At 38.0% G+C, this 26,078-nt stretch overlaps 1 protein-coding gene across 1 annotated transcript in view; it reads left to right on the top strand.

The window, feature by feature from the left end:
• Positions 1-26,078, top strand: part of LOC124621879 (von Willebrand factor A domain-containing protein 8) — a 264,064-nt gene that overhangs the window by 210,147 nt on the left and 27,839 nt on the right. Inside the window, exons 26-30 of the mRNA XM_047147344.1 lie at positions 5,855-6,039; positions 7,380-7,579; positions 12,938-13,093; positions 18,106-18,214; positions 20,906-21,026. Coding sequence (XP_047003300.1) covers positions 5,855-6,039; positions 7,380-7,579; positions 12,938-13,093; positions 18,106-18,214; positions 20,906-21,026 — 771 coding nt within the window. The remainder of the gene's footprint in view (positions 1-5,854; positions 6,040-7,379; positions 7,580-12,937; positions 13,094-18,105; positions 18,215-20,905; positions 21,027-26,078) is intronic.

Here is a 26,078-nt window from a genome sequence, read left to right as displayed (position 1 = left end):
GGCTGGCATACTACTTCAAGGCACATCGGCTAAGAGTAAACATAGGACTGCCAGGCCCAACTCTATAAGCCCTCAGCTGGCTGGTATACTGTCACCACAGAGAGGCTGTGCGTGCGACTGAAAGTGGGGGCCTCTGCCAGTGCTTGTGTCTTACGATTTCTGTGGTGCGCTGTACAGCTGCTTGCCCAGATCGTGGGATGGAATCTTACGTGGGTCACTACTGGTTTATTTGTTTATTTTCTTTCTGCAAAATTGTTATGCGTCAACCTCTTGTGTAAGTTATATGAACTTTGGGCACAAAATATTTTTTCTCTCTTTCTTTATTGTTCATTTCCAACTGAGAATTGCCATAAATCGGTTTTCCTAGTGTGTTACTTACAGTTTTGCTGTTTTTGTGGGTGTTTTTCCCCCTTGTTTGTATTGAGGTGTCGCACTTATTACTTTCATCATTTTCATTGCATGTGCATTTTATAAGATTTGTTCACCAAGCACAGAGTTTCTGCCACCATTACCTGTTGTTATAGTTTTGCGGTGTTCATTTGTTTTGTGGTGTGTTTGTTTTAGATGTGACATGCATATTTGAAGTGCAACATTCACAAGATGCTTATTTGTACACCAAGTCATGTATTTTTCTTGTGCCAACCTTAAACTTCAAAAAATAATACTTAATGTAAAATTCAACAAAGTTTGTTTGGCGTATAAAATAATACCCAGCTTTGCAATCATAACTGTAAACAACATGACATGTGCAGCACAGTGAACAAAACATAAAGCCAAAATCATGTGGGTGAAGCAAGAAATCTGGTATCTTTATTTCAAAAAACAAGCCTTGAATGTTGTACTATACAGATTGCATGTAGAACTAGCATATGATATAAATTATAGATGATTCTTTGATAAGTTAATGCACAGGGTTAAAACATATGCAGAACCATAATGGAAAGAAAACCGATAATCCAACAAAATAAATGCACAAAAATGGTAAGTCACACAAATGCCCATCGTCACAACATCAATATAACAAACAAACCTTTCACAAAAGGGTGATTAATCTAACAGACATAAATTTATCTCAACAGGAATGCACCCTGCTTGGAAAGGGTCCCAAACATAACATAAACAGTGGTGTCCCACAGAACAATAGAGAGTATCGTGGCAGAAACTGAATACATCAAAAAGAAACAAGAGAGACTGAACACATCTGAATTCAATGCAACTTAACAAGAGAACTATTCACCACAGAAATAAAACACATAATCCAAGAGAACAAAACTACCTTAAAAGAAAAGATAACAACAACTGAAGATAAAATCTGCAGAAAGGTACACAAAAAATTAATGTAGGAGAATGCCATTATCACAAAATCTGATAAGAGCAGTTCAACTGTACTCATAAAAGAAAAGGAATACGTTGACAAAACATTAAAATTCATCCAAAGCAACATCACATGATTCAACAAACCGATACTAAAGAAACATGCATGTTTCTCCTACAACTTCAGAAAGCAATTCCAATTCAAAAGCTAGCAAAGTAAAGCTCTGTACCTTTTGTGTATGTATCTGTCGATGACGCAGCACTTCTGCCTTTTGGTGAGTTGTCCCCTTTAGTCCTAAATAATTTGTTATACAGAAAATTCTGAAAAACTTAGAAACAAGTTTCATAGACATGCATGTTAAAAAAATGATACAGAAGGACTCTGAGGTCCATCCCTCTAAAATCATTGCCTAAAATTCACAAATCAAATATCCAGTATGTCCACTGATAAGCTTTACCAATGCACCGACAGACTACTTAGCCAAGCAGACACACACAATGCTACAAACAATATACAAAAAGATTAAAAACAGAAACGTAAAGAAGCCAAGTGACTTAATAGAAAAAATAAGAAACGAAAACGTACCAAACACAGAAATATTAATTTCATTTTACGTGTACACACACATTTCAACAGAAAAAAACCACCAACTTCATGGAAAGAAAGTTAAGAGTACAAGGAAACATCCCTGCAAAAAACATACAAGAAATATCAGCCATAACCAAATTCATCACAGGATAAAACTACTTCATATTCAATAACAAGTTTTACTCTCAACTAGACAGACTATGTATTGGATCCCCAGGCTGTGCCTTCTAGCTGACATTTTCATCAATCCCACAGAAAATGAAATCTTCAACAAAACAAATAAACCAAAGCAGTACAAGATAAAATATTGGTATAGATATTTAGACAATATAATTTGTGTAATAGACGAATCACAGTCTTATATAAAAGAATTTCACAAGGACATAAACACTACTCACCCACAAATACAGTTCACCATTGAAACATAAACAGTTGAAAAACTCAATTTCTTAGACCTCTCCATACACAGAGAAACAGCAAACATGAGTTCACAATTTAAAGGAAACCAACAATTGTGAGCACGGTCATTCATAAACAGCCTAATCACCCCATACCAGTTTCATATGCTTACTACACAGACTGAACAAAACATGTATAAGTAAACATGACTACACAGAAGAACTGAGCAAAACAAAACAAGTTGCATAAGGGAATGGGTATGATGCAATGACAGTACATAAAAAAAAACAATTAAATACAAAAACAGGCAACACATAATCTGGTAAAACAAACACACACACACACACACACACACACACACACACACACACACACACACACAAAGCTAAACATCACAAACATCAACAACACTTCAAATCCTAAAAAACATGTAACAAAACAAATGAACACGGCGCAGCCACAGTGCTTGGTGAACAGATCTTACAAAACGCACGTGTAACAATAACAGCAAAAGAAATAAGTGTTACCTCAACACAGACAAGGGAGAAAAATACCCCAACATCATTAGCTGTAAATAACATGCTAAATAACCTGATTTATAGCAGTTTTCAGTCAGAAATGAACAATAAGCAGAAAAATAAAATAAAAATAGTTATTTACAGATGACAAGCTGTAGATTGTTTATTAGATTTAAAGCTACCAGCATAAACAATGAGTAGCTCATGCAAGGTACTTAAACACGTGTATATATTCACTTTATTTCCAAACTTACTATAAAACTAAAACCTTTAGACATATTATAAAAGAATGACATGGCAATTGTTGATGGTGATAATTCTTCATTCCTCAACTCATTCAATTCATATGTGCCTCAAGTCTGTACTGTATGCCGACTAATGTAAAATGCTCGATAATAATTACTCATTTTACAACTGCAAATATTTTGTGCCAAACATTCATATAACCACACAAGGAGTTAACATGTAACAACAATTTTCAGAGGAGCAGGGAAATTAGAACTGTAACATTTATGAGATGATTTAGTCATTCATCTCAATAATAGGGGATGTGAACATGTAACAATGAGCTCTAAAACGTATGAGATTAACTAGTGAGTAAAGATACCCCTTTGCAGAAGATGATTATAAATTCTGTATTCTTATCAATGCACAATATTTCATTAAACATTGAAAAATACAGTATGGAATGCAACAGTATTATGAAATGTTTTTTTGACAAAGTCCATGTTGATCGAAAGGTTATTTTGTGTCAGTCTTTTTGTTGTGCCTAACTGCGATTCAGCATCTTTGCTATATGGACAGTTGCAACTATCCTTTTCAAATATTGTTACATAATGTTTTGTTTTGAGAGTCATTGACATACAGGCATCAGAAACATGTTTGGTGTACCAAAAATGGTGCCCAAGACACTGGACTAGCATTCAGGAGGATGAGGGTTCAGAGTGTTCTTTGGCCGTCCAGATTTAGGTTTCCCAGGGTTTTCTATACAAGTTAGGCCATTTCCGATGATGAGTCTTATGAAAATTCCAGGGCCAATTTCCATTCTCATCATGTTCCCATCGGAGTTCATGCTCTTTCTCTAATGATCTTCCTTTCCTTCCCTTTGGTATATTTGAAGATGGCCGCAAACTGACCTGAAGTAGTACACCCTAATATTTATTGTACGAAGATTAGGCACCTTCAATTGTGCAAAAATGACCCAGATGATGCAGAGAGAGAGATAGAGAGAGAGAGAGAGAGAGAGAGAGAGAGAGAGAGAGAGATATTGAAACCTAAAATGTGACACAGTTTCTTGTGTACTTAGCTTGAAATCCTCAATATTGCTGGCAATTGTTGATGGTGATAATTCTTCATTCCCTTTTGCAGAAATAGTCCAGGATTATTCTTCTCTCATTTTTGTACATACTTTTGAAATAAATGTTCACATTCAGGTCACATATTTATCTCTTTTATTAACAATTTTGACTTCCAGCAACTCGTATGCTTATCACAATTGCTGCACTTGACTACTCCCCACATTGGCCTAACACTGGCTCTTATACAGATTCGTGACACGTAACACTGCCTAATTATTTTAATCTTGTTACAATTCCAATTTTTCATAATTTATTATGTAAGAATTTTGTTAAAATTAATTTAAATGTGACAACATATTCAGCAGGATGAGCAAAAGATTTTAAATAAATTGTTTTTCAAAGCTAAAAGTTTTTCTATCATAAATTTCATTAAATAAATCATTCAAAAATTAATGTAAAAATATGTAAGTTTTGATTTAAAACAAATTGGCATTCCAGTTACCTACTGTAATGTTGACTACATTCTCAAATCTTTATCACGTTATACAAGTAATGATGCTCCAGTGTTAATGATTTTGGTGAAGATACACAAACTTCGTAAATTATGAGTAAGTTCTTCTAAAATAATCAATTATTGATAATAATAATTAAATGGATAGATAAAAAGTCTACTCACCAAGCGGTGGTGGGGGAACACACACACAAAAGGATTTCACTATTACAAGCTTTCAGAGACAGTAGCTCCTTCTTCTGGCAGAAGAGTTGAATGGGAAGGAAGAGGGGTGAAGGAAAAGGGCTGGAGAGGTTTAGGGAAAGGGGTACAGTACAGAAAAACCACCCAGAACCCTGGGTTGGGGGAGACTTACTGGTCGGGATGAGAAGTAAAGACTGATTGCTCTCCCCCGACCCAGGGTTCTGGGTGACTTTTCTTAACTGTACCCCTTTCCCTAAACCTCTGCACACCTTTTCCTTCACCTCTCTTCCTTCCCTTCAAATCTTCTGTCTGAAGAAGGAGCCACTGTCCTTCTGTATCATCCGTTTGTGAATATGACAAGAAGAAAATGTATTCTGGAGTACGATCACATTTTTGGAAAAAAAAAAAAAATGCTCTGATCCACTCAACAGTTCATAAAAAGCCAGTTTTTAAAGGTTTGAGGGGAACAAAACTTCAACATTCATCCTTGTTAAGTGCGAGCAAAACAGCTTCCTGAGTGAAACTTAATGTGATTCCTGGAAATTCCCTGTGCCCAAATTGTTACTCAAAAATATTTATTGTGAATCCAGAACAGAATCATGTAACCTTGTTAATGACATTTATATTCCCATTGAGGAAGCTATTAGCAATTTTGACTTTGCATGTTGAAATTTAGAGGTATCTCCTGCTTCGAAAATAAGAAAATTGAGTAGCATAAACAGAAAAGCAGCTATATAAAGCAAGGTGCAATGAATTTCAGACTAAATAAGAAAGGACTTAGAATCACACTTTAATCATTTAATTAATAATTCTGTTAACATATTTCTTCTGTAGGTCAGTTATCTTCCATTATAAAGTGATTAGTTTAAGCCAAAAATTAAGACATAGTCACGAATATATGTTCACCCAAGAAAGTTACAGTGTATTGCAGTGTTTATTAAAGAGACATATTATGCCCTTCACTTGGTGAATCTCGGTCTGTTACATAACAAAAGACATGAAGATGAAGTAACTTTCCCTGGCTCCTGCATTTTTTTTATAGGGCAGTAACAGTCTCTCCTTTGATGGCATGGCTGTATGCATCCAATGAATTGCCAGTATATATTGCTGCAACCAGTGAAAGTGGAGTTGCTACACTTGATGCAGGAGGCTGTATTCGTCTTTGGGAAACATCACTAGTTAGCCTGGCAAAATCTTCAGCAGCATGGAAAGAGATGATAGGACCAGGTAAGTGGATAACCTTCAGTTTGGTTGAACACTGTTAAAAATTTTTATTGTATGTTTTTCTCTAAAGTATTTTATATGTACTGTAGTACTATGAAAATGTTGACAAAAGTTTGCTCTAATTTTTAACAATCATGCAGATTGAGGTCTTAAAAATAAAAAATATATATATAAAAATCCAAAATAGAAACATTCAACTCAATAAAATCTCTCTTATCTTTTTGCTTAGTACAATTTTAGGTGGTTGATTTATCATCTTACTCCCAAAGCAGAGAACTTGGCCCAACTCTTTTATATAATTGTTTTGAGAAAAAGGAAAAAGAAGAAAAGATGGAAGACCACATGTATTTAAACTTTATAGAGTATAAGTTCCTGTGCTTGCATCCTTTTACATGCAAAAAATTGCTTTTCTCATTCAGCTTTAACAATACAGTGAACTTAACTCAAGATCCTCTTCCTCTATTAACAGTGTATTTGTAGTGGTTTGCTGCAGATTGAAAAACTGTGGTGACTAGCTCCATGGAGCTGCACAGATATTATGGTAGTGTGTACATGACATGGAGTCTTGTTTTCATTGACTGTGCTTAATGTGTCCATACTGAGTGATGTGGCGCAGGGGCTACACACTGGACTCACATTTGGGAGGATGACAGTTCAAACCTGCATCCAGCCATCCTGACTTAAGTTTTCCTTGATTCCCCTTAACAGCTGCAGGCAAATTCTGGGATGTTCCCGCTGACAAAGGGCATGGCTGATTTATTTCCCCATCCTTCTCTCAACTGAGCGTGTGCTCCCATCTCTAATGACGTCTTTGTCGACAGGCTGTTAGACACTAACCACCACCACCACCACCTCCTCCTCCTCCTCCTCCTCCTCCTCCTCCTCCTCCTCCCCCTCCTTCTCCTCCTCCTCCTAGTCTGTCCATTGTCTCTATTTCTTAAGCAGGAAGCTAGGACATTAATTAAAGGTAATGAAACATCTTACATAGAATAGAATAGAAGTTACTTGTCTCGTAACATACAATTTCAAGCCATTGACTTAATGTACAGGAGGCTCACCAAAACACTTCAAACATTAAAGAGTGTAACCCACATCATCATTCCTAATGCTTTAATACATGAGAGTTTTCCAGCATCACGATTATGATTGTTGGAGTGTCAAGTCAGCTTAAATCTGTTAGTCAAGAACATTGCCTAAGAACATGCATAACTTAACTGATAAAGAGTTCATTACAATACACAACTCACCTCATGTTATTGTAAGCCTTACATCATTCTAAATACAATGTTGTGTAATTTGTTTTTGTGAGTTGGCTTAAAACATTATAAAGCCTTTTTCAACAGGTAGGGAACACCTACAGATGACACTAGACCGACCTAGTAATAAGGATGTCACTGCACCAAAGCATGGCAAAGTTGATGAAACTGGGGCTCCTCATGTGGGTGGTAACACTTGGGCTGGAGGCACTGGTGGGCGTGATACAGCTGGCCTGGGTGGTAAAGGAGGACCCTATCGGCTAGATGCTGGCCATAATGTGCATCAGGTAAGTCAGTAGCGGAACTCTCTGTGTAAGACTGGATCTGTAAGAGAGCACAATGAACTCTACCTGACAAAAGAAGTGAAGCACACATAAGGGGAGGAGAAAATCTAATGAACTTCACAGTTTGAGAGGGTACATTACGCTATTGCAGTGATTCCAAAATGGAGACAAATTGACAGAGAATGTGGCAGTATAGGCCCACTTATCAGTATGACATTACACCCCCTCTGGCCGGGATATGTGCATTGCTTCTGTTGGGAAGTGTGTTAGAAACCCATTGTCTCTTGTCCTGAGGGAAGCTGGCCCACAGCTGTTGTAATTGTCATCGGTATCCTGGATACTTGTGCTGGGACACAGTTTGAATCTGAGCTGACCCCACACATATTCTATTCATTAGATTTGAAGATCTTGCTAGCCATGGGAGTATCTTAACAACTGTTTCAGCATCATGATCAGCCTCATCTTAATGCTGCTGTTAGTCGTGTTAACATGGGACTGGAGAAGGTGCTGATGACAGAGGGCATGGCTCACGTTGCAGTGATGCCAGTAGGGTCTATCAGTAGATCGGCTTTCATTAGACATGGCCTGCACCTCATTAGGTATGGGAAGGGGAGGCTGGCAAAGCTTATAGGTGACAGTGTAGTGCATCGTGGGAACACTCATGGGAAAATTCCTGTAGTAGTTGGTGTTACAGCTGCATCTTTTTTTAGATTGAAGTCAGCTGATAGGTATCCCTGCTTAAATGAAGTCCCTCTAACAAAGGAAACAAAGGAATTACCTTCAAAGGAGGTCAGGAATCCAAGCAGTGGAGGAATTAGCATATTTCATCAAAATAAAAGAAATTGTAGAGATAAAGTTAGTGAACTGCCTATAGATGTTGACTTTGACATTGGTGGCATATCGGAGCATCAGTTAAATAATTTGACAATTCGGAGGCTTCCTTTACTGGGATACAGATTAAGTGGCTGTTTTTCGAGGAGTTCTTTGCAGAGTGGGGGAGTGGCCATGTAGGGGGGCGGGGGGTAGACGTATTCCATTTGACTCCATAGGCATATCACAGCACAACACTGAATAGGTATTTGAATGCTGTGCAGGGTGAGTTGAATTTAGTGGTACTAAACTTCTAATTGTTGTTGTTTATAGGTCCCCTAACTTTGACTTCAGAGCATTTCTGCCCAAGCTACAGCTAGAGAGGGTTCTTTGTCCGCTTTAAAGGAAGTACCAAAAATTATTTATTTGAGGTGACTTCAGTATTAATTTTGTATGTGACTGTGCAAGAAAAAGGATGTTGGAAGATCTCCTAAATTCATATGATCTGATTCAGATCGTGTTTCTTCCAACCAGGGTGCAGGGGAACAGTGGCACTGCCATAGACAATATTGTTATTCATTCTTCATTACTAGATGGCCTTTCTGTTAGTAAAACAGTGAATGGCCTTTCAGACCATGAAGCACAAATTTCAATGCTAAAAGCCTTTTGTAAGGCTTTTGTAAATATAATTACAAACTATGTAGGAAAGCTAATCCAAAAGGCAATAGAGAGCTTTTTAAATCTCGTTAAGGAACAAGGTGGTGGAATGTTTGTAGTGCCGATAACATAGGTGACAAATATAATGCTTTCCTTAATGCATTTCTCATGGTCTTTGAAAGTTACTTTCCATTAGAGCATTCTAGGGTACTAGCAGTAAAAGACAGCCTGGGTGGTTGTCTAATGGGATAAGGATATCGTATAGAACAAAGTGGGAATTACATCAAAATGTTAAAAGTAGTCACAATCGAGCTACAGTAGCCCATTACAAACAGTATTGTTATGTGGTACACAAATAGAATAGCTAATTCACAGGATAAAATTAAAACTATATAGTCAGTCATAAAGGACCTGTCTGGTCAGCAGCACAGAGTCAATGATACAAAGTCAGTTCATAATAAAAATATTTCTGTTACTGATCAAGTCAGATATATGTACAGTATTTAACATTCACTTTCTGAGCGTTGTTGGTGAATTAAATAAAAACTTAGCTTTTACAGAGAATCATAACTCTCTGGAAAGTGCCCTTCTGAGACTGATGTCTGCAATACTCCTCTGTGATACTGAGAAGAGGGAGATTGAATCAATAATGAAATCTCATGGATATGATGGAGTACCTAGCAAAATATTGAAGTACTGTGTTGCACATGTTAGCCCTGTTTTTAGCCATATTTGTAATTTTTCCTTTAAGAATGGTCAGTTTCCTGAACGATTAAAGTACTTGGTAGTAAGGCTGCTTTATAAAAGGGGAGAAGGAGATAATTTAGACAGCTTTAGACCTCTTTCTATGCCATCGGTGTTTGCTAAAGTAATTGATAAGGCTGTGTATGTAAGGATAATTGATCATTTTATTTCACATAATTTGCTGTCAAATGTATAGTTTGGTTTTAGAAGTTGTTTAAAAACCAAAAATGCTATTTTTTTCTGTGAGTTACTGGATGGGTTAAACTAAAGGTTTTGAATATGAGGCACCTTTTTTGATTTAACTAAGGCATTTTATTGTGTTTATCACAAAATATTGCACCAGAAGTTGGACCATTATGAATACAGGGAGTAGCTCACAATTGATTCACTTCTTACTTAAACAACAGACAGCAAAAGGTCATTATCCACATTGTTGAGAATGGCTGCAATGTGGGGTCTGAGTGGGGCATGGTCAAATAGGGGATGCCTCAGTGATCAGTGCTGAGGCCACTCCTTTTCCTTATTTGTACCGAAACAAAGAAAGTGGTATAAGCATGCATATTAAAATACAGAGATACGTAAACAGGCAGAATACAGTGCTGCTGTCAGCAACACCTGTATAAGGCGACAAGTTTCTGCGGCAGTTTCTTAGACCAGTTACTGCTGCTACAGTGGCAGGTTATCAAGGTTTAAGTGGCGTTATAGTCTGTGCATGAGCGATGGGACAGAGCATCTCCGAGGTAGCAATGAAGTGGAGATTTTCCCTTACAACCATTTCATGAGTGTACCATGAATATCAGGAATCCGGTAAAAACTCAAATCTCTGACATTGCCACGGTCAGAAAAAGATCCTACAAGAACAGGACCAATGATGACTGAAAAGAATCATCTGTTACGACAGAAGTGAAACCTTTCCACAAATTGCTGCAGATTTCAATGCTGAGCAATCAATAGGTGTCAGCGTATGAACCATTCAGTGAAACATCATTGATATGGGCTTTCAGAGCTGAAGTCTCACTTTTGTACTCTTAATGACTGCACAACACAAAGCTTTACGTCTTGCCTGGGCCTGTCAACACCGACATTGGACTGTTGATGACTGGGGACATGTTATCCAATCGGATGAGTCTAGTTTCAAATTGTATCAAGCAGACAGACGTGTACGAGTATGGTGACAACCTCATGAATCCGTGAACCCTGCATGTCAGCAAGGGACTGTTGAAACTGATGGAGGCTCTGTAATGGTGTGAGGCATGCGTAGTTGGAGTGATATGGGACCTCTGATACATCTGGATATGACTCTGACATGTAATACGTACGTGCCCCGTCCGAGTATGCATCATCTCCGTATCCTTTACACTCAACGTCTGATGCTGTTTGTGTTCCTCTACCAGAAGTTGAAACAACATTAAACATGAACAGCACTAATGCACTCTTGTGAGTGTTCTACCTGTCATAGAGAATTGCAACTGTAAATCATTTACACGTCTACCAGTAGTGATATGTGTACAAAGTGACAGACATCCTTGAGTTCTGGGCGCTTCACTTTTTTTGTCAGGCAGTGTATATGATTCCTATAACTAAATAAAACATAGGGATGATTAGGGATTAATACTGTTTTTAAATAAAATCAGCAGAATGAATAGAGATAAATGTCCATCATATAATGGAGACATTGCGCAGTGGATTGGCTCATACACTAGAACTGGAGCCCAATATCAGAGCTAATAAACTTCTGTTCTCATTCTTCCACGTGAATGTACACTCAGACCTACATTGCTATGGCCCTGTAACTTGAGTGGTATGAGATGAGGAAAAGAGGGGAAAGGAGAAGAAGATAGGAATATACCACCAGAGAAAGCTCGCCCTACTGCAGCCTGGAATGCTTGGCCCCTTAGCTTAACTCTCATTGTGTTGCCCTAAAGACAAGTGTGTTCTGTTATTTAATATATTCTAACTCCCTGCTGTTGTGGGATTATCTTCTCAGGTAGTACACCTAAAGTGTAAATAAAGTATTAATTCATTGGAAGCAAGCAATAAGAATATTGAGTGAATTAGGTAAGTACACACCTTGCAGAGACATTTTCGAGGATCCTGAAACACTTGATTTAAGTTCCCATTACATTTACTCCTTAGTGTTTTTTCAATGAAATTCAGTTTCAGCAGGACTGGATGTTACCTCCTTATTGAGAGTGCAGTTACGTGCTCTGCAAAACTGTTCAACAGATTTCCACCTAATGTAAAGCAAGAAACTTGGAATCCAACTGGTTCAAAAGCAAATTAAAAGCACACCTAATTAACCATTATTTGAGCATATTGTCATAATCTCTATATTCAAGTAGCAGTATTGATTGTAAAGCTGCACGATAAGTAGTGATGTGTTGTAAATCGAACTCTTATTTACAAATGTAGGTAACTATATTCTTTGAAAATACCAGTGTAATCAATGAAATACTAAGTTACCAATAGGAGATAAACAGCAACTATGTAACATAACTGAGGAAGTGGCAGCTTTTCTCAGTGTAGCAACTTTCTCTCTGATTTATTCGATTTAATTCAGGTAGCATAAACATGAAAAACATTAAGCAAACTATTGATAGTTTATTGTTAATGCACTGTTCAGATTCAGTTTCTTAATGCAGTGTTCAGATAAAGTTTCTATGATTTGCCTCTCATTTGTTAATATATACCATGACTCAGTCCTCATCCAAGAAGGTTCTCCTTTAGTAACAACTTTGAAACCATGTTATTGTGTGGAGGAGTGGGGAAGGAGTTGAACTCTTTTGAATGGAGACACAATTTGAAAATTGTGGCTTAGTATACCGATGTATTAAAAAGACTTTAATGATGTTTTACATATACTAACATTAACTAGAAATTTAGCTTAGTCAGTTGTAAAAGTGGCTATTGCAGTGGCAAAAGCATTTACTTCAAAATTTAAATGGTCAATATTGCAAGGTTTAAAAGTGCTTCTCTGTTTCTACTTTTAGCAAGAAGTTAATGTTTAAATCCCCACAAATTATCAGTTCCAATTTCATACAACTTACTTTGTTTAGCGGTAATTTGTATTTATTGAAGAATAATTAATTTTTGAACCTGAATAGTAGTACTAATGATAATAGGCTAAGAACTATAATTTTGTTCTGTTAGGTTAGCCAAGAAGAGAAAGATGCAGTACCAGAAGAAGTAAAGAAGGCTGCCAGAGAAATGGCCCAGAAGGCATTCAAACAGCGGCTAAAAGAGATTCAGATGAGTGATTATGATGCAAAACTCTATGGACAATTCTCAGAGGCAATAGCCCCACAGGTATGTTCCAGATAAGAATTACATCAAAGAAATAGTTAATTAAGGTTTCAGATTTGTACTGAAAGGAAGAAAAAATTTAATTATTGATAGTATTTTCTATATACAGCATGTCCAAAAAAATGTGTACACTGTTTTTGTGGCTGTAAAATTAATATTTATTGAGATTTAAAAAAATCAAAATAGTATGAAAAAATGTAGAAACCACATATTTATAGAAATTGTTCAAATTATTGGCCATTGTGGTCCAGACACAGCTGATAACACTGACTGATGGAGTCTAACACTTTCCTGATAGTTGCAATTGGTATATTTGTCTTCAGTGGCTACTGTCAGCTCATTGATTATAGCTGGTCTTGTGCTGTAAACATTGTGCTTCATATGTCCCCATAGGAAAAAGTACATATGGGTCAAAGCTGGTGACCATGGAGGGAACTCTACTGCCTCCTTATCGAATATACTTCATTGTCCTATCCTTCTGTCCGATAGGTGTTTGTCAAGGTAACCCCTTGTGTCATGATGCTAGCCGCTAGTCGGGAGGGGGGGGGGGGGGGGTTGCTCCATACTGCTGGAAATACCATTTTCCATCCCATAACGTCTGTGTGATGCATGACACTGGTGTATTCATGTAGTAAGTACAGGTAATTTACAACCAGTCACTGTATGCTCAGAAAAGAAAGGTCCAATCAAACCAAATGTTGGTAAACCACACCACACTTGTAACTCCTGGTAGGTTCAGAGGATGTTCCCCTGCCTTGTGAGGATTCTCAGCTACCCAGTATTTACAACTGTGATGATTGAATGAACCATTCGACTTAAAAGTGACCTCATCACTCCAAGCAACCGTATACGGGAATTTTTTCTCCTGTGCACATCTTGCTTGATACCACTCACAAATGCAATTCTTCAGTCAAGATCAACCTCATTCAGAGCATAGAGTAATCCAGGAATAAAACTTCTCCATCCGAATGGAGGACTATTCCACAATCTTTTGCCAATTGAGAGATTGTCATGACATTTTTTCAGTTACAGGCCACATGTCCCGTGGATACACACCCAAAACCACAAACCCCTCACCTGGTTCAGATTCATCTATGCCATCTTTCTGATCTGAATCGAGGGTAAGGACACCCTATCCACAATCCTCCAGAACCTCAACATCTTATCTGCCAATCACTTCACCTGGTCCAACTCAACCCATCAAGCCACCTTCCTAGATGTTGACCTACTCCTAAGGGTACATATATCAGTACCTCCATCCATTTCAAACCTACAAGCCACCAGCAATATCTCCACTTTGTCAACTGTCACCCATTCCATAATAAGAAGTTCCTTCCACACAGCCTAGACATCAGTGGCTGCCACATCTGTAGTGATGAGCAGTCCATCTTGAAATATGCCAAGGGTCTCACTAAGGACTTCCCAGACCATAATTACCCCCCCCCCCCAACATTGTACAGAAACAGATCTCCTGTGCTTTATCTCTTGAGTCACCCACCACCTCTCGAAGTCCCACCATCCAGCATAGGGGAACATTCCCCTTGTGACTCAATACTGCTGAACTAGAACAACTGAATCACATTCTCTGCCAGGGTTTCAACTACCTCTCGTTTAACCTTGAATGAGGAATGTTGTACCCAATATCCTCCCCTCTCCTCCCACAGAGGTATTCCACTGCCAATGAAACCTGTACAATATTCTCATCCATCCCTACACAACCCTTACTCCTAACACTTTGCCTCATGGGTCATATCCACATAACAGACCTAGATGCAAGACATGTCCCATGCATCCTCCCGCCACCACTTACTCCAGTCCAGTCACAAGCATTATCTATCCCATCAAAGCAGGGCTACGTGTGAAACCAGTCATGTGATCTACAAGCTAAGCAGCAACCTCTGCACTTCATTCTACATGGGCATGATAACCAACAAGCTTTCTGTCTGCATGAATGGCCACTGACAAAGTGTGACCAAGAAACAGCTGAGCATGCTGACCAACACAAAGTTTATCTTAATGATTGCTTCACACTCTGTGCCATCTGGATCTTTCCTACCCAAACCAGCTCTTCCAAACTGTCTGACCACCTGACTGCACCTAGCTGCCCTACTGTCTCTCCACCCCGTCCCTGTATGCTCCATAAACAGCACTTTACCATCCCCCACCCTTACTTTTCTGTCCCTCCCTCTTCCCACCCTAGCACCCTCCTTACCCCCACTACCCCAACTGCTTCTTCTGTCATGCACAGTCGCTCGCAGCCTGGCCTCGGCAGCCAGAGGCAGTAGTTGTGTGTGTGTGTGTGTGTGTGTGTGTGTGTGTGTGTGTGAGAGAGAGAGAGAAAGAGAGAGAGAGAGGTGAATTTGTGTTAAGTGTGTGTGTATGTTTTCTATTTCAGAAGAATGCCTTGTGGCCAAAAGCTTACATGTTTAGTAATCTTTTTGTTGTACCTGTCTGTGACTCACTGCCTCAGCTATATGGTGAATAGCAATCTGTCCTGTTCAAAATAAAACTTTTCCATTGGACGTGCTTCAAAATGTGATGGATGCTCATTTTTGGAATTTGTTTCACAAGCTGCTTGCCACATAGACTTTCTAACAGATTGCTGAAACCTTTCAATGACTTCTCTTTCCCTTGTGGAGCTGGTGGATGATCATGGTCTTCTGGAATGGTGCTCATGGGCCTTCTGGATAGTTCCTTCTTCCTCAAATTTATCTCACAGATCAGTGGCATTGGTTCATCTCATTGCAACTTCATTCTGAACCAGTTTTGCACTTCAGTTACAGTCTCAGTCTTTCTGCAGCACTTCAGAAAGGACTTTTTTCCTTCAAGGCTCAGCCTGCCTTCAGCCAATTTTCAAGCCATCACACCTGTAAAAGAAAAAAAAATACTGTAGTTATGAGCTATAAAAGAATATATACCTGTACGTTTTTGGGACCCCCTACATGTGAAACGTTATGTAGCAACTGTTACAGAATTGATTTTATTTTTTGAGAGTGGACTTAATGATGTGGAGCTGAACAAAAACTTTAATGATGTGGCTCTGAAAATAACCACTGGTATATCGTGTTTTTTGGCCTTCATTCGAAACGATGGCTTAATTGGCTTAATTCCATTCTGCGCGCTAGTCTGTCCTGTGTTAACATCTTCGTCTCTGCATAATTACTGTAACCTAAGCCCACTTGAATCTGCTTACTGTAGTTAAGTCTTAGTCTCCCTCTACAATTTTTAACCCAACTTCCCACATACATTTGCTTCCATCAGTTACCAAACTGATGATTCCTCCATGCCTCAGGATGTATCCAATCAATTGACCACTTCTTTTAGTCAAGGTGTGCTATTATTTCTTTTCGCCCCAATTCAATTCAGTATGTCTTCATAAGGTATCTGATCCACTGAGGCTTTATTCTCTTCTTGTCTGTACTATTTATTGTTCACATTTTCCCATTTTCAAAAACAGTTTTCTTGCTATGGCCAGTCTGCATTTTATATCCTCTCTACTTTGACCATCATCAGTTATTTTGCTGTCCACATAGCAAAACTCATCCACTACTTTCAGTGGCTCATTCAGGGTGTATATGCCCCAGGACAGATGGGAAATCCAGAAAAAATCTGAGAATCTTTTTTGTTCAAGAGAAACCCGAGAAAAGAATTTTTTCATATTCTGGGAATTTTACATTGTTTTAGTGTTTTTTTCCCCAGCATTGGCTAGTAACAACTGATATTCTAACAAAGAATTTTAGTTTAACCCTTTACTGCAGAATAATACTTCAGCAGTGAAACATAAACGAGATAATAACACCAAATAAAACTTTAGTTACAAAGAAAATGCGCCTCTTGCAACAATGAAACACAGTGCACACACAAGCATTTTTTAACAGCAAAATGCCAAAGGCTTTAGGAGAAAAACTATGCCATACATTGTGACAACAAACTGCTTTCGATAAATGTGACGTCACAACTGTTTACATTTATAACAGGTCGCGGGAAAATATTGCAAATGGTAGTTTGAGAAGCATTACTGTCAAAGCAAATTTCCTTTCACATTAGATGAATTATGTTATGTGTGAGAATGTGTGATGAATTTCTTAAATCACAGAATGTTTATCTCTCATTCAAAACTTAACACTTTGAGCACCAGTCACTCAGAAAAATTTCAGGCCCAGCAGACCAGACATTTGTGTCATTACTTAAAAATTTACTGGTGCATTTTTGTGTGATGTATTTTAAAGGGTAACACACGCAAAGGGTAATGCCCTATCGTCACAGCTTTACTTCTGCCAGTATCTCGTCTCCTACCTTCAAATTTCACAGACGCTCTCCTGTGAACCTTGCAGAACTAGCTCTCCTGGATGAAAGGATATTGCGGAGACATGACTTAGCCACAGCCTGGGGGATGTTTCCAGAATGGGGATGGGGCGTGAGTCGTGCTTGGGTAGCTCTGGTGGTAGAGAGCTTGCCCGTGAAAGGCAAAGGTCCTGAGTTCAAGTCTCGGTCCGGCACACAGTTTTAATCTGCCAGGAAGTTTCATATCAGCGCACACTCTGCTGCAGAGTGAAAATCTCATTCTACACCCACACTATGTTTCTAAATTGTGAAAATAAAACAACAAACTTGTTATAATCCTTTACCAATTTTACTGCGACAGCTGTGCAGAGCAAACATGATATTGCAGCTCTTCAGTTCTGTAATAACTGGCTTGGATGAGCACATTTTCTAACTTTGTTTTCAGTATAGATAGGATATTTTGATTTCTGCACAAACAGCTAATGAAGAAGAAGAAGAAGAAGAAGAAGAAGAAAAAGGTTAATGTCCCTTCAATGATGAAATCGTTAGAGATGCATAATTAGCAATTTCTTGGTATTTACTTAATCTACAAACTGTAAAGGTATAGTTGATTGTTAGATTTTGTTGCATGAATGAGGCATCTTCTAAAAACATGTTGTATTTCTTTTGAATAGTATAACTTTAAAATTAAATGAGTCAGAAAATTTTCCAATATAGTTTCATTTTAACAGGTTCGGAGGCTTAGAGTCATCCTGAGTAGTCTGCAAGCAAAATCCAAGGAACGACAATGGCTGCGCCACCAAACAGCTGGAGAACTTGATGATAGCAAACTCATAGAAGGTGGGATTAGCATATTGACCTGTAAATACACTGACATCACTACATTTTTCTGAATTACCATGTGCGCTAGTGACTATAAATTGCAGATATGGAAAACTGTACTTTTGAAAAACATACCGGGTGATCAAAAAGTCAGTATAAATTTGAAAACTGAATAAATCACGGAATAATGTATATAGAGAGGTACAAATTGACACACATGCTTGGAATGACATGGGGTTTTATTAGAACTAAAAAAATACAAACGTTCAAAAAATGTCTGACAGATGGCGCTTCATCTGATCAGAATAGCAATAACTAGCATAACAAAGTAAGACAAAACAAAGATGATATTCTTTACCGGAAATTTTCATTATGTCCACCATCATTCCTCAGCAATAGCTGTAGTCGAGGAATAATGTTGTGAACAGCACCGTAAAGCATGTCCCAAGTTATGGTGAGGCATTGGCGTCAGATGTTGTCTTTCAGCATCCCTAGAGATGTCGGTCGATCACGACACACTTGCGACTTCAGGTAATCCCAAAGCCAATAATCGCACGGACTGAGGTCTGGGCACCTGGAAGGCCAAGCATGACGAAAGTGGCGGCTGAGCACACGATCTTCACCAAACGACGCGCGCAGGAGATCTTTCACTCGTCTAGCAATACTTTTTTTTGTTGTAATAAAACCCCATGCCATTCCAAGCATGTGTGTCAATTTTTACCCCTCTATCTATATTACTCCGTGGTTTATTAAGTTTACAAATTTATACTGACTTTTTGATCACCCGGTACTTTCATGTCACTATTTTCCTTCCATGGTTTTGTAAGTAATCCACTCCTGTATGGCTAATATCTTGGTTATACTGCTCTCAAAATTGACTATACAAGTGCAGTGGAGAGAAAAAACTATCGAGGAAAAGAAGCACTAAATTGCTGCAATAACATTGTTAAAGAAATAATGCTGATGATTTTACCTGGTTTTCTAATGCTTCATATGCTGCACTGGACAGTATTCTAGCAATATTCTTACATTCTGTAATGATGTAAATGTTTACTTTCAAACATACTGATCCAGTTATGATACATAGATATATGCTGCTTCCTGCCTTTAATTGATTCATTTGAAAAGTTTTCTTTGCTAGATTAGGTTTTTATTCTGAGAGGGAATTCTGTTTTCTTGACATATTAATTTTGTTTAGTAATAGAAAATTGTCTGACCTGATATCTGCTCTTTGATAAATTTGAATAAGTAATGACAACCATTCACTGTGCGGTGCTAGAACTGACTTGTAGATAGACACATAAATGAGAACTATAACATGGCAGCCCAGCTTAAATTTTCTTCAGCTACAGACATACAAACATAGCTACATTATTAAGGCACTACAGCCTGACTGAAGGAACAAACTGTTTTCAGAGAAGGAGAGGGGGCTAAGTAACTGTGGGGAGGGAGGTGGTGCAAGGTGCGGAGGGACAAGGGCAGATAGAAATGAAGATGGACTAATAACTAATGAGAGAATGAGGCTCGGCAGATCTTGGAACCAAAAATGGTTTGGGATAAGTGGTTCTGGTATATGCAATTCAAAAAAGTGGTGTTGGTTGGAAATAGGTGGAGGGTTCCAGATGATTTGGATCAACTCATTGAAACCAACATTTTTGTGCTCAGTGTCATGTCTGCCATTAGCTGGTAAACCTTGCCCCCCATCATAGTTTTGCTGTGGCCAGTCATCTGAATGAATAGGGCATGGTTGATTTATGGCATCATGGTGGTGATGGTGGTGGTAGTGGTTGTGGTGATGATTGAAATGAAACACTATGCCTGAGTATCACCAAACGAAGGCATTGGAGCCAGAAACTTTGACAGAAAAATACTGATAGGTCCAAAAGAAAAAATGGAGAGATGGAAATTATACATGGAAAATGGTGTCATATTTGAAAACACGCAAAAGTCCTGTTATAATCAAAATTTTTGCAACCACAGCAAAGCAAAAATTTTCAGAACATCAGGAAAGTGTTTCCTATTCAGTATTGTTGCCATATTGTGTTGAGAGTCATGGAAAATTTGGTTAATGTTATATGGACTTCAATGACAATCTAAAAACAACAATAGAAACATTTTTGAGGTGATATAATTGATTAATTGTTTTCACTTCCTCATATCCACATAGATGAGTCTTATGAAAGATTCTGTAAACTGTTTATATGGATGTTTCTGTTAATGTATTGCCGACTAATACCATATCCTTAAAGCCTCTCCGTTATATATACTTTCCTACTTTTCAAATTGTCACCCAAGTAATCCATAAGAGAAGATCCTAAATACTTTTCTTCATATTTTGTGACAGTATTGAGTAAATTAAATAATTTGAATTTACTTTAAATCAGTTTTAGGTTTACTCTGCATCAAACTGGAGATGCTAAAATTCCTCTTGTAATTGCACCAGTATTAATTTCTATCATTTTATGAGTGGTACTACAATATCTATTCTCTCTCTCTCTCTCTCTCTTTCTTTTTCTTTTTCTTTTTCTGATCATAAAAGTGAACCAGTATGATTTATCACATCTATTATATCACACTGACTGACATAGTTGTATATGTAGTAGTTTTCATAGTTTTAGGACTGATTCTGATTTGAAGCTTTTATCGAAGCTGAACTGCATACAGATGCCTATTTGAAACATCAGTGTACATTAAAAGTTTTATTCTTAGGTCTTACTGGTGAAAAGACAATTTTCAGGAGACGAGCAGAGAAGGAACCAGAATTAGGAACACCTCAGTTGAAACCCAAAAGACTCAAGTTTGTTGTTGATGTCTCAGGAAGCATGTACAGGTAAACCATTGTAATACGTCTTGCATGTAGTGCATATTCTTACCAACAGTCCACACTGCAAATGTGATTTTAATTTGTTCAACCAACTGTTGTACTTTTCAGCCTTGACTCTGTTTTGGCCTGAAGTTGCTTTCATAAAGTGGGCTTCATATGAAAGTCACATGTGGCTAACAGATCATTAAATTAATTACTACCTGTAATTTCAGTATAACACACTGCGCTCTGTGGTCAGAAGAGGCAGACAGATTTCTATAATTCACATTTACTGCATCTGTGTATCTGTATTTATATGTTGTATAAAGTAAGAATTTACGCTTAACTGCTGTGTAATTTTTACTGAGTTAAGTGTATTGGAATATATGTTTTGTCTGTGCTATATAGTCTATGTTTTAGATGTTAAGCTTATGTTTTTCTGCTATACAAAATGTTAATAAGTTGTATTCATCAAAGTAAAAATATTTTAAACCACAGTTCATGAGACCAGCATTCACTGCCCTGCAATAATTGATGGACGTTGTTGCTTATCTCAGTGCCATATAATTGCCATTGATTCAAAAACTTGTGGGAAGGAAGGATTACAGCACATACCACATCTTAATAAAGACGTTCCTAGTACATGAACAATTATGTAGATGCAGCATGTGAGAAACAATAGATAAACAAAGCTTTAAGCACTAGATCCATCACATTATGTGTATGTCAGGAATATGACAAATGCACAAGGACTGTAGAATTAACAGAGAGATGTCACACTCTTAAGAAGACGACGCTTGTAGCGAAGCCTCATTATGACATAACTAGAACATTATTCATGCATGGTTGTACACATATCAAAAGATATTTTTTACTTCCAACAGGTTAAATGGATTTAGTTTGATGTAAAAGTTGAATGAGATGATTCTATTCAATTTGAAAAAGTCTACTTTTCTTGCCATGGTAGATTTGACTAAGACACACTTACTATAAGGAGTAGAGGGAGACATGTGATGATTCTTCTGATGTAAAAGAATGGTCACTTGAATGAGGCATGTCATGGTCTCAGAGGGTCAATATATCAGACGTGGAATAAATATGGCTGTATAGCAAAGAACTGTCTGAGTAAAACTAAGAATGTCCGTAAGTCACAGGCAAAAGCAGCAACAGATACGGCATTCTTCATGACACCAGCATCAGATGTTACCATTGTAACAGGCAGTTGCGCAGATATTCTGATGTATCTACATGTATTTAAAAGCTCCTATGTGATTTAAATTCATCCAAGGGAATCCTTAGGTAATAAGTTATTGCAGCAACAAGGAAAATATACATGTAGAAGGAATCAGTTTCACACATGTTTATGTCCTTGTTGGTGTTGCAAAGAGAGAAATTTAAATTACTGGTGTATTTTAAATACCAAAAGCGAGTACAAATTTGCTTCCATTAAGTAGAATAAAAAAAAATAATGTGTGTTTCATTTTATTTAAATAATAAGATTGTCACACTCATGAAGTAGTGCATAATCTTGTTGCCACAGTACTGTTAACAATAGAATGTGTAAACTGGGTGGACTGTTGAACTGACTCATTGAAGCAAAAGTCAGCATTATTTTCAGATGGCAAAAAGAGGCTGGGATATTTGCAATCTGATGCAATGGAAGCTCAATGTATATATTTGTCAGAAGGTGTTATATGAGGGACACTCAGAAAGTAACACAATAATTTTTTTCTCCCGTGGTATTGCTGCTATAATGTAGAAATTTCATGATGATATAATTTGAAGTTTGCACTTTTTTATGTGCAGCTCTAGCACAAGAAGTCTGAACTACAAAACAAAAATGGTGTGCATGTTACTGTCATCAGCTTGTGAAGAGCAGCGAAATGTAGTTCAATATTTGTGGGCCAAAGAGTACAACCCAAGTGAAACTCACAAAGACCTGCCTGGCTCGTATGGGGACAACTGTATGGTCCATAGCAATGTCTCCAGCTGGTGTGCATTCTTCCAAGAGGGCTGTGTGAACCTTAATGATTCGCCACAATCCAGGTGGCTGGTAACAGCTACAAACCCGCAGATTGTCAGAGCCATTGAGGCAGCAATTTTGAACAATTGGCATGTGCAACTGCAGAACTCATCACAGCAGTTCAGCATTTCCTATGGTGTGGTGTATGATATTGTTCGTGACTCATTAAAATTTCATAAAGTTAGTGCTTGCTGGATGCCTAAGAATCTGACAGGCGACTACAAGGGCCTGCAAATGATGACAAGCTTGGATCACTTAATGTGTTATGCCACAAAAAGACTTGACTTAGTGAAAGGAATCATTACTGGCGATGAGTTGCGGGCATACCACTACACACCCAAAACAAAGCAGGCCTCTATGGAGTGGAAATATGCTGGTTGCCCAGTACGAAATAAATTCAAAATGACTCAATCTGCTAGAAAAGTGCTTATGACAGTGTTCTGGGATGTGTGTGGTATGTTTTTAGTGGACTTTATTGAACATTGGACCATTGTGAATGCTGCAGCCTACATTAAAAGTTTGGTTAATTGCGTCATGCACTTCGTGACAGTCATCACAACATTAATGCTCACAGTGTCAAACTTCTTCATGAAAATGCTCACTGACATGTTGCTGGTCCTGTTTGTGAGAAAACTGCCAAATTTGGGTGGGAGGTGCACCAGCATCCGCCATACAACCTGGGCCTTGCACCATCGATCTTTCATCTGTTTGGTCCCATGGAGAAATTCCTGTCCAGCCAATGCTTTCCAATAGATGCAGCAGTGAAATCATCAGTCTGTAAATGACTATACTCCAATCAAATGAACTTCTATGAACAGGGCATATTGAAATTGGTACCACAATGGGAGAAATGTGTTAAGAAATAGGTAAAAGATATAAGTTCATTTGTGATTTTTTTTGTTTTGTTACCCATTCATCTTTTCGGTAATAAACTTATTGTGCGTTACTTTCCAATCTTCCCTCGTATATAAAGCAGCTGTCAGCACTCCAGTGTAAAGTACTTAGAAAGCTAGCATACCAAACTTACTTCCAGTCTTCTATCTCTTGAGCTAAGAAAATTTTTGAATGATTTCAGCTGAATCTGTGTGAACCAAATGAATACATTATCAGCTGGAGTAAGTAGATACTTCTTAACAATAATGAATGATTACTGGAGAAGTTTTTCTGATAAAGTTAAAAACGAGAATTAGATGCTACAGGTCATTCTAATTCTTAAGAAGACTGTTGAAAACAACTGGAAAAAGGATTCATATCTTATGCACCCATAAAGGAAAGAAGTTTTTAAAGACACTCAGACAAACTTCCTGAAACTGAAGGAGTTAACTTCAGACAACCGTACTTCATGCCCTGTATTATGTGGACACTACATCATGGCAGTTTTAGGTGGAGAGTGTTTTGAATAATGGTTACGTAAGATGCCTGCAGAGATCGGGCCTAAACTACCACTGCCAATCCCAACAACCAATTGCGCTGTAGCCATTACCAAATGCTTTATGTACTGCAATTTGCTTTGCATTTTGGATTGCTTGTACTTTTTTCCCCTTATCTTGAAATGACTGAAGGGACTAATCCTGGTGCATAAAGGGATTCTAATGCGACTGTCACCACAAGAAAGAGAATCGGCAATCTCTATGACAGTTATGTCAGTGCTGTTTTCATGGAAGCACAGAATGTGGACACAGGATGGCAGCCCTTGGAGAGAGAGATGGGGCTTATTCCCCTGCACTGCTCCTCTCACCTCAGTCAGTCACAGTTCTTGTTTGTTTATACTCATGGCCAGCTGCCACGATAAACTGTCCACATAATACCAAAATGTTGTTGCCAATTATTGCAACAAAACCACTGCCGAGAAGGGCAGTGCCTACTCTTTGAATTCAACTTATGCACAGAATTCTGGGCAATAGGGTCATTTCAGCAATGTAGCTCCTCAACAGATCACCTACAAAGATTCTTTGGAAGATGATGCTCAAAGAATAATGATCATAAGGAAAGAACTTTGACACTGAAGCATATTTTGCTAAAGGGGCATTGCCTATCTATACAAAAAATGAGTTTAAATGTCAGGCTCTTCAGGCCAAGGAAAGTTGTGTTGAAGGGCTCCTTGAATTGTGTTCCAAACATCAGAAAACACACAAGCTAGTAGTACTTAAGCTTTAAAGGCCACCATCAGGAACTATTTTGAATTTTACCAAACAATAAGAAACAGTTTTAATAATGTTATGCAGGCTTAACTACAGAATCATTGTTTGTGGCCAATTTAATGTTTATTTTCTATTATTTAACACCTACTGAGAATATTTAAAGTTGTTGATGTCCAATTTTGGACTATTTCCCACAGTAAAAGTCCCCGTGTTGATTGAAGGAAATAGTCCAACACTCATTGGCAGTTCACTTTTTGACTGAACTAGCTATAGTGACTTAGCTGTAAAACTGATAACTAGCTATGAAACTTCCTGGCAGATTAAAACTGTGTGCCAGACCGAGACCCGAACTCGGGACCTTTGCCTTTCGCGGGCAAGTGCTCTGCTGTGAGGACGGGGCATGAGTCGTGCTTGGGTAGCTCAGTTGATAGAGCACTTGCCCACAAAAGGCAAAGGTCCCGAGTTCGAGTCTCGGTCCGGCACACAGTTTTAATCTGCCAGGAAGTTTCATATCAGCGCAAACTCCGCTGCAGAGTGAAAATCTCATTCTGATAACTAACTGTTTATCTGACTGTGATAGCTGTAAAAATGATAGTTAATGGTTTATCTGATCGTGATAGTCGAATGTTAATAATAAAATGTGCTAACCAGCTGGGTTCAGAACACATGAAAATGTATCACAGGATCTGAACAACGATTAATTGTTCTTGGTGCTTAGAAAAAAATGGGAAGAACACTTAGAAGATACTTGTAGAGCAGATGGTGTAAACGGGGAAATTTAATGCTCTCTTCAAAATATTGCTGAAGTGCTTTGTCCTTTGTCTTGTTTTCCCTTGAAACAAACAAAAGTTAGATTAAATAAAAGCAGGTACCAGGAGTGAATAATTAAGGGTATTGTTCTCGGAATAGAGAGCC

Source organism: Schistocerca americana, chromosome 7 (assembly GCF_021461395.2).
Source record: "Schistocerca americana isolate TAMUIC-IGC-003095 chromosome 7, iqSchAmer2.1, whole genome shotgun sequence".
NCBI classification, from domain to species: Eukaryota; Metazoa; Arthropoda; class Insecta; order Orthoptera; family Acrididae; genus Schistocerca; species Schistocerca americana.
This window is presented reverse-complemented; position numbering and strand designations above follow the sequence as displayed.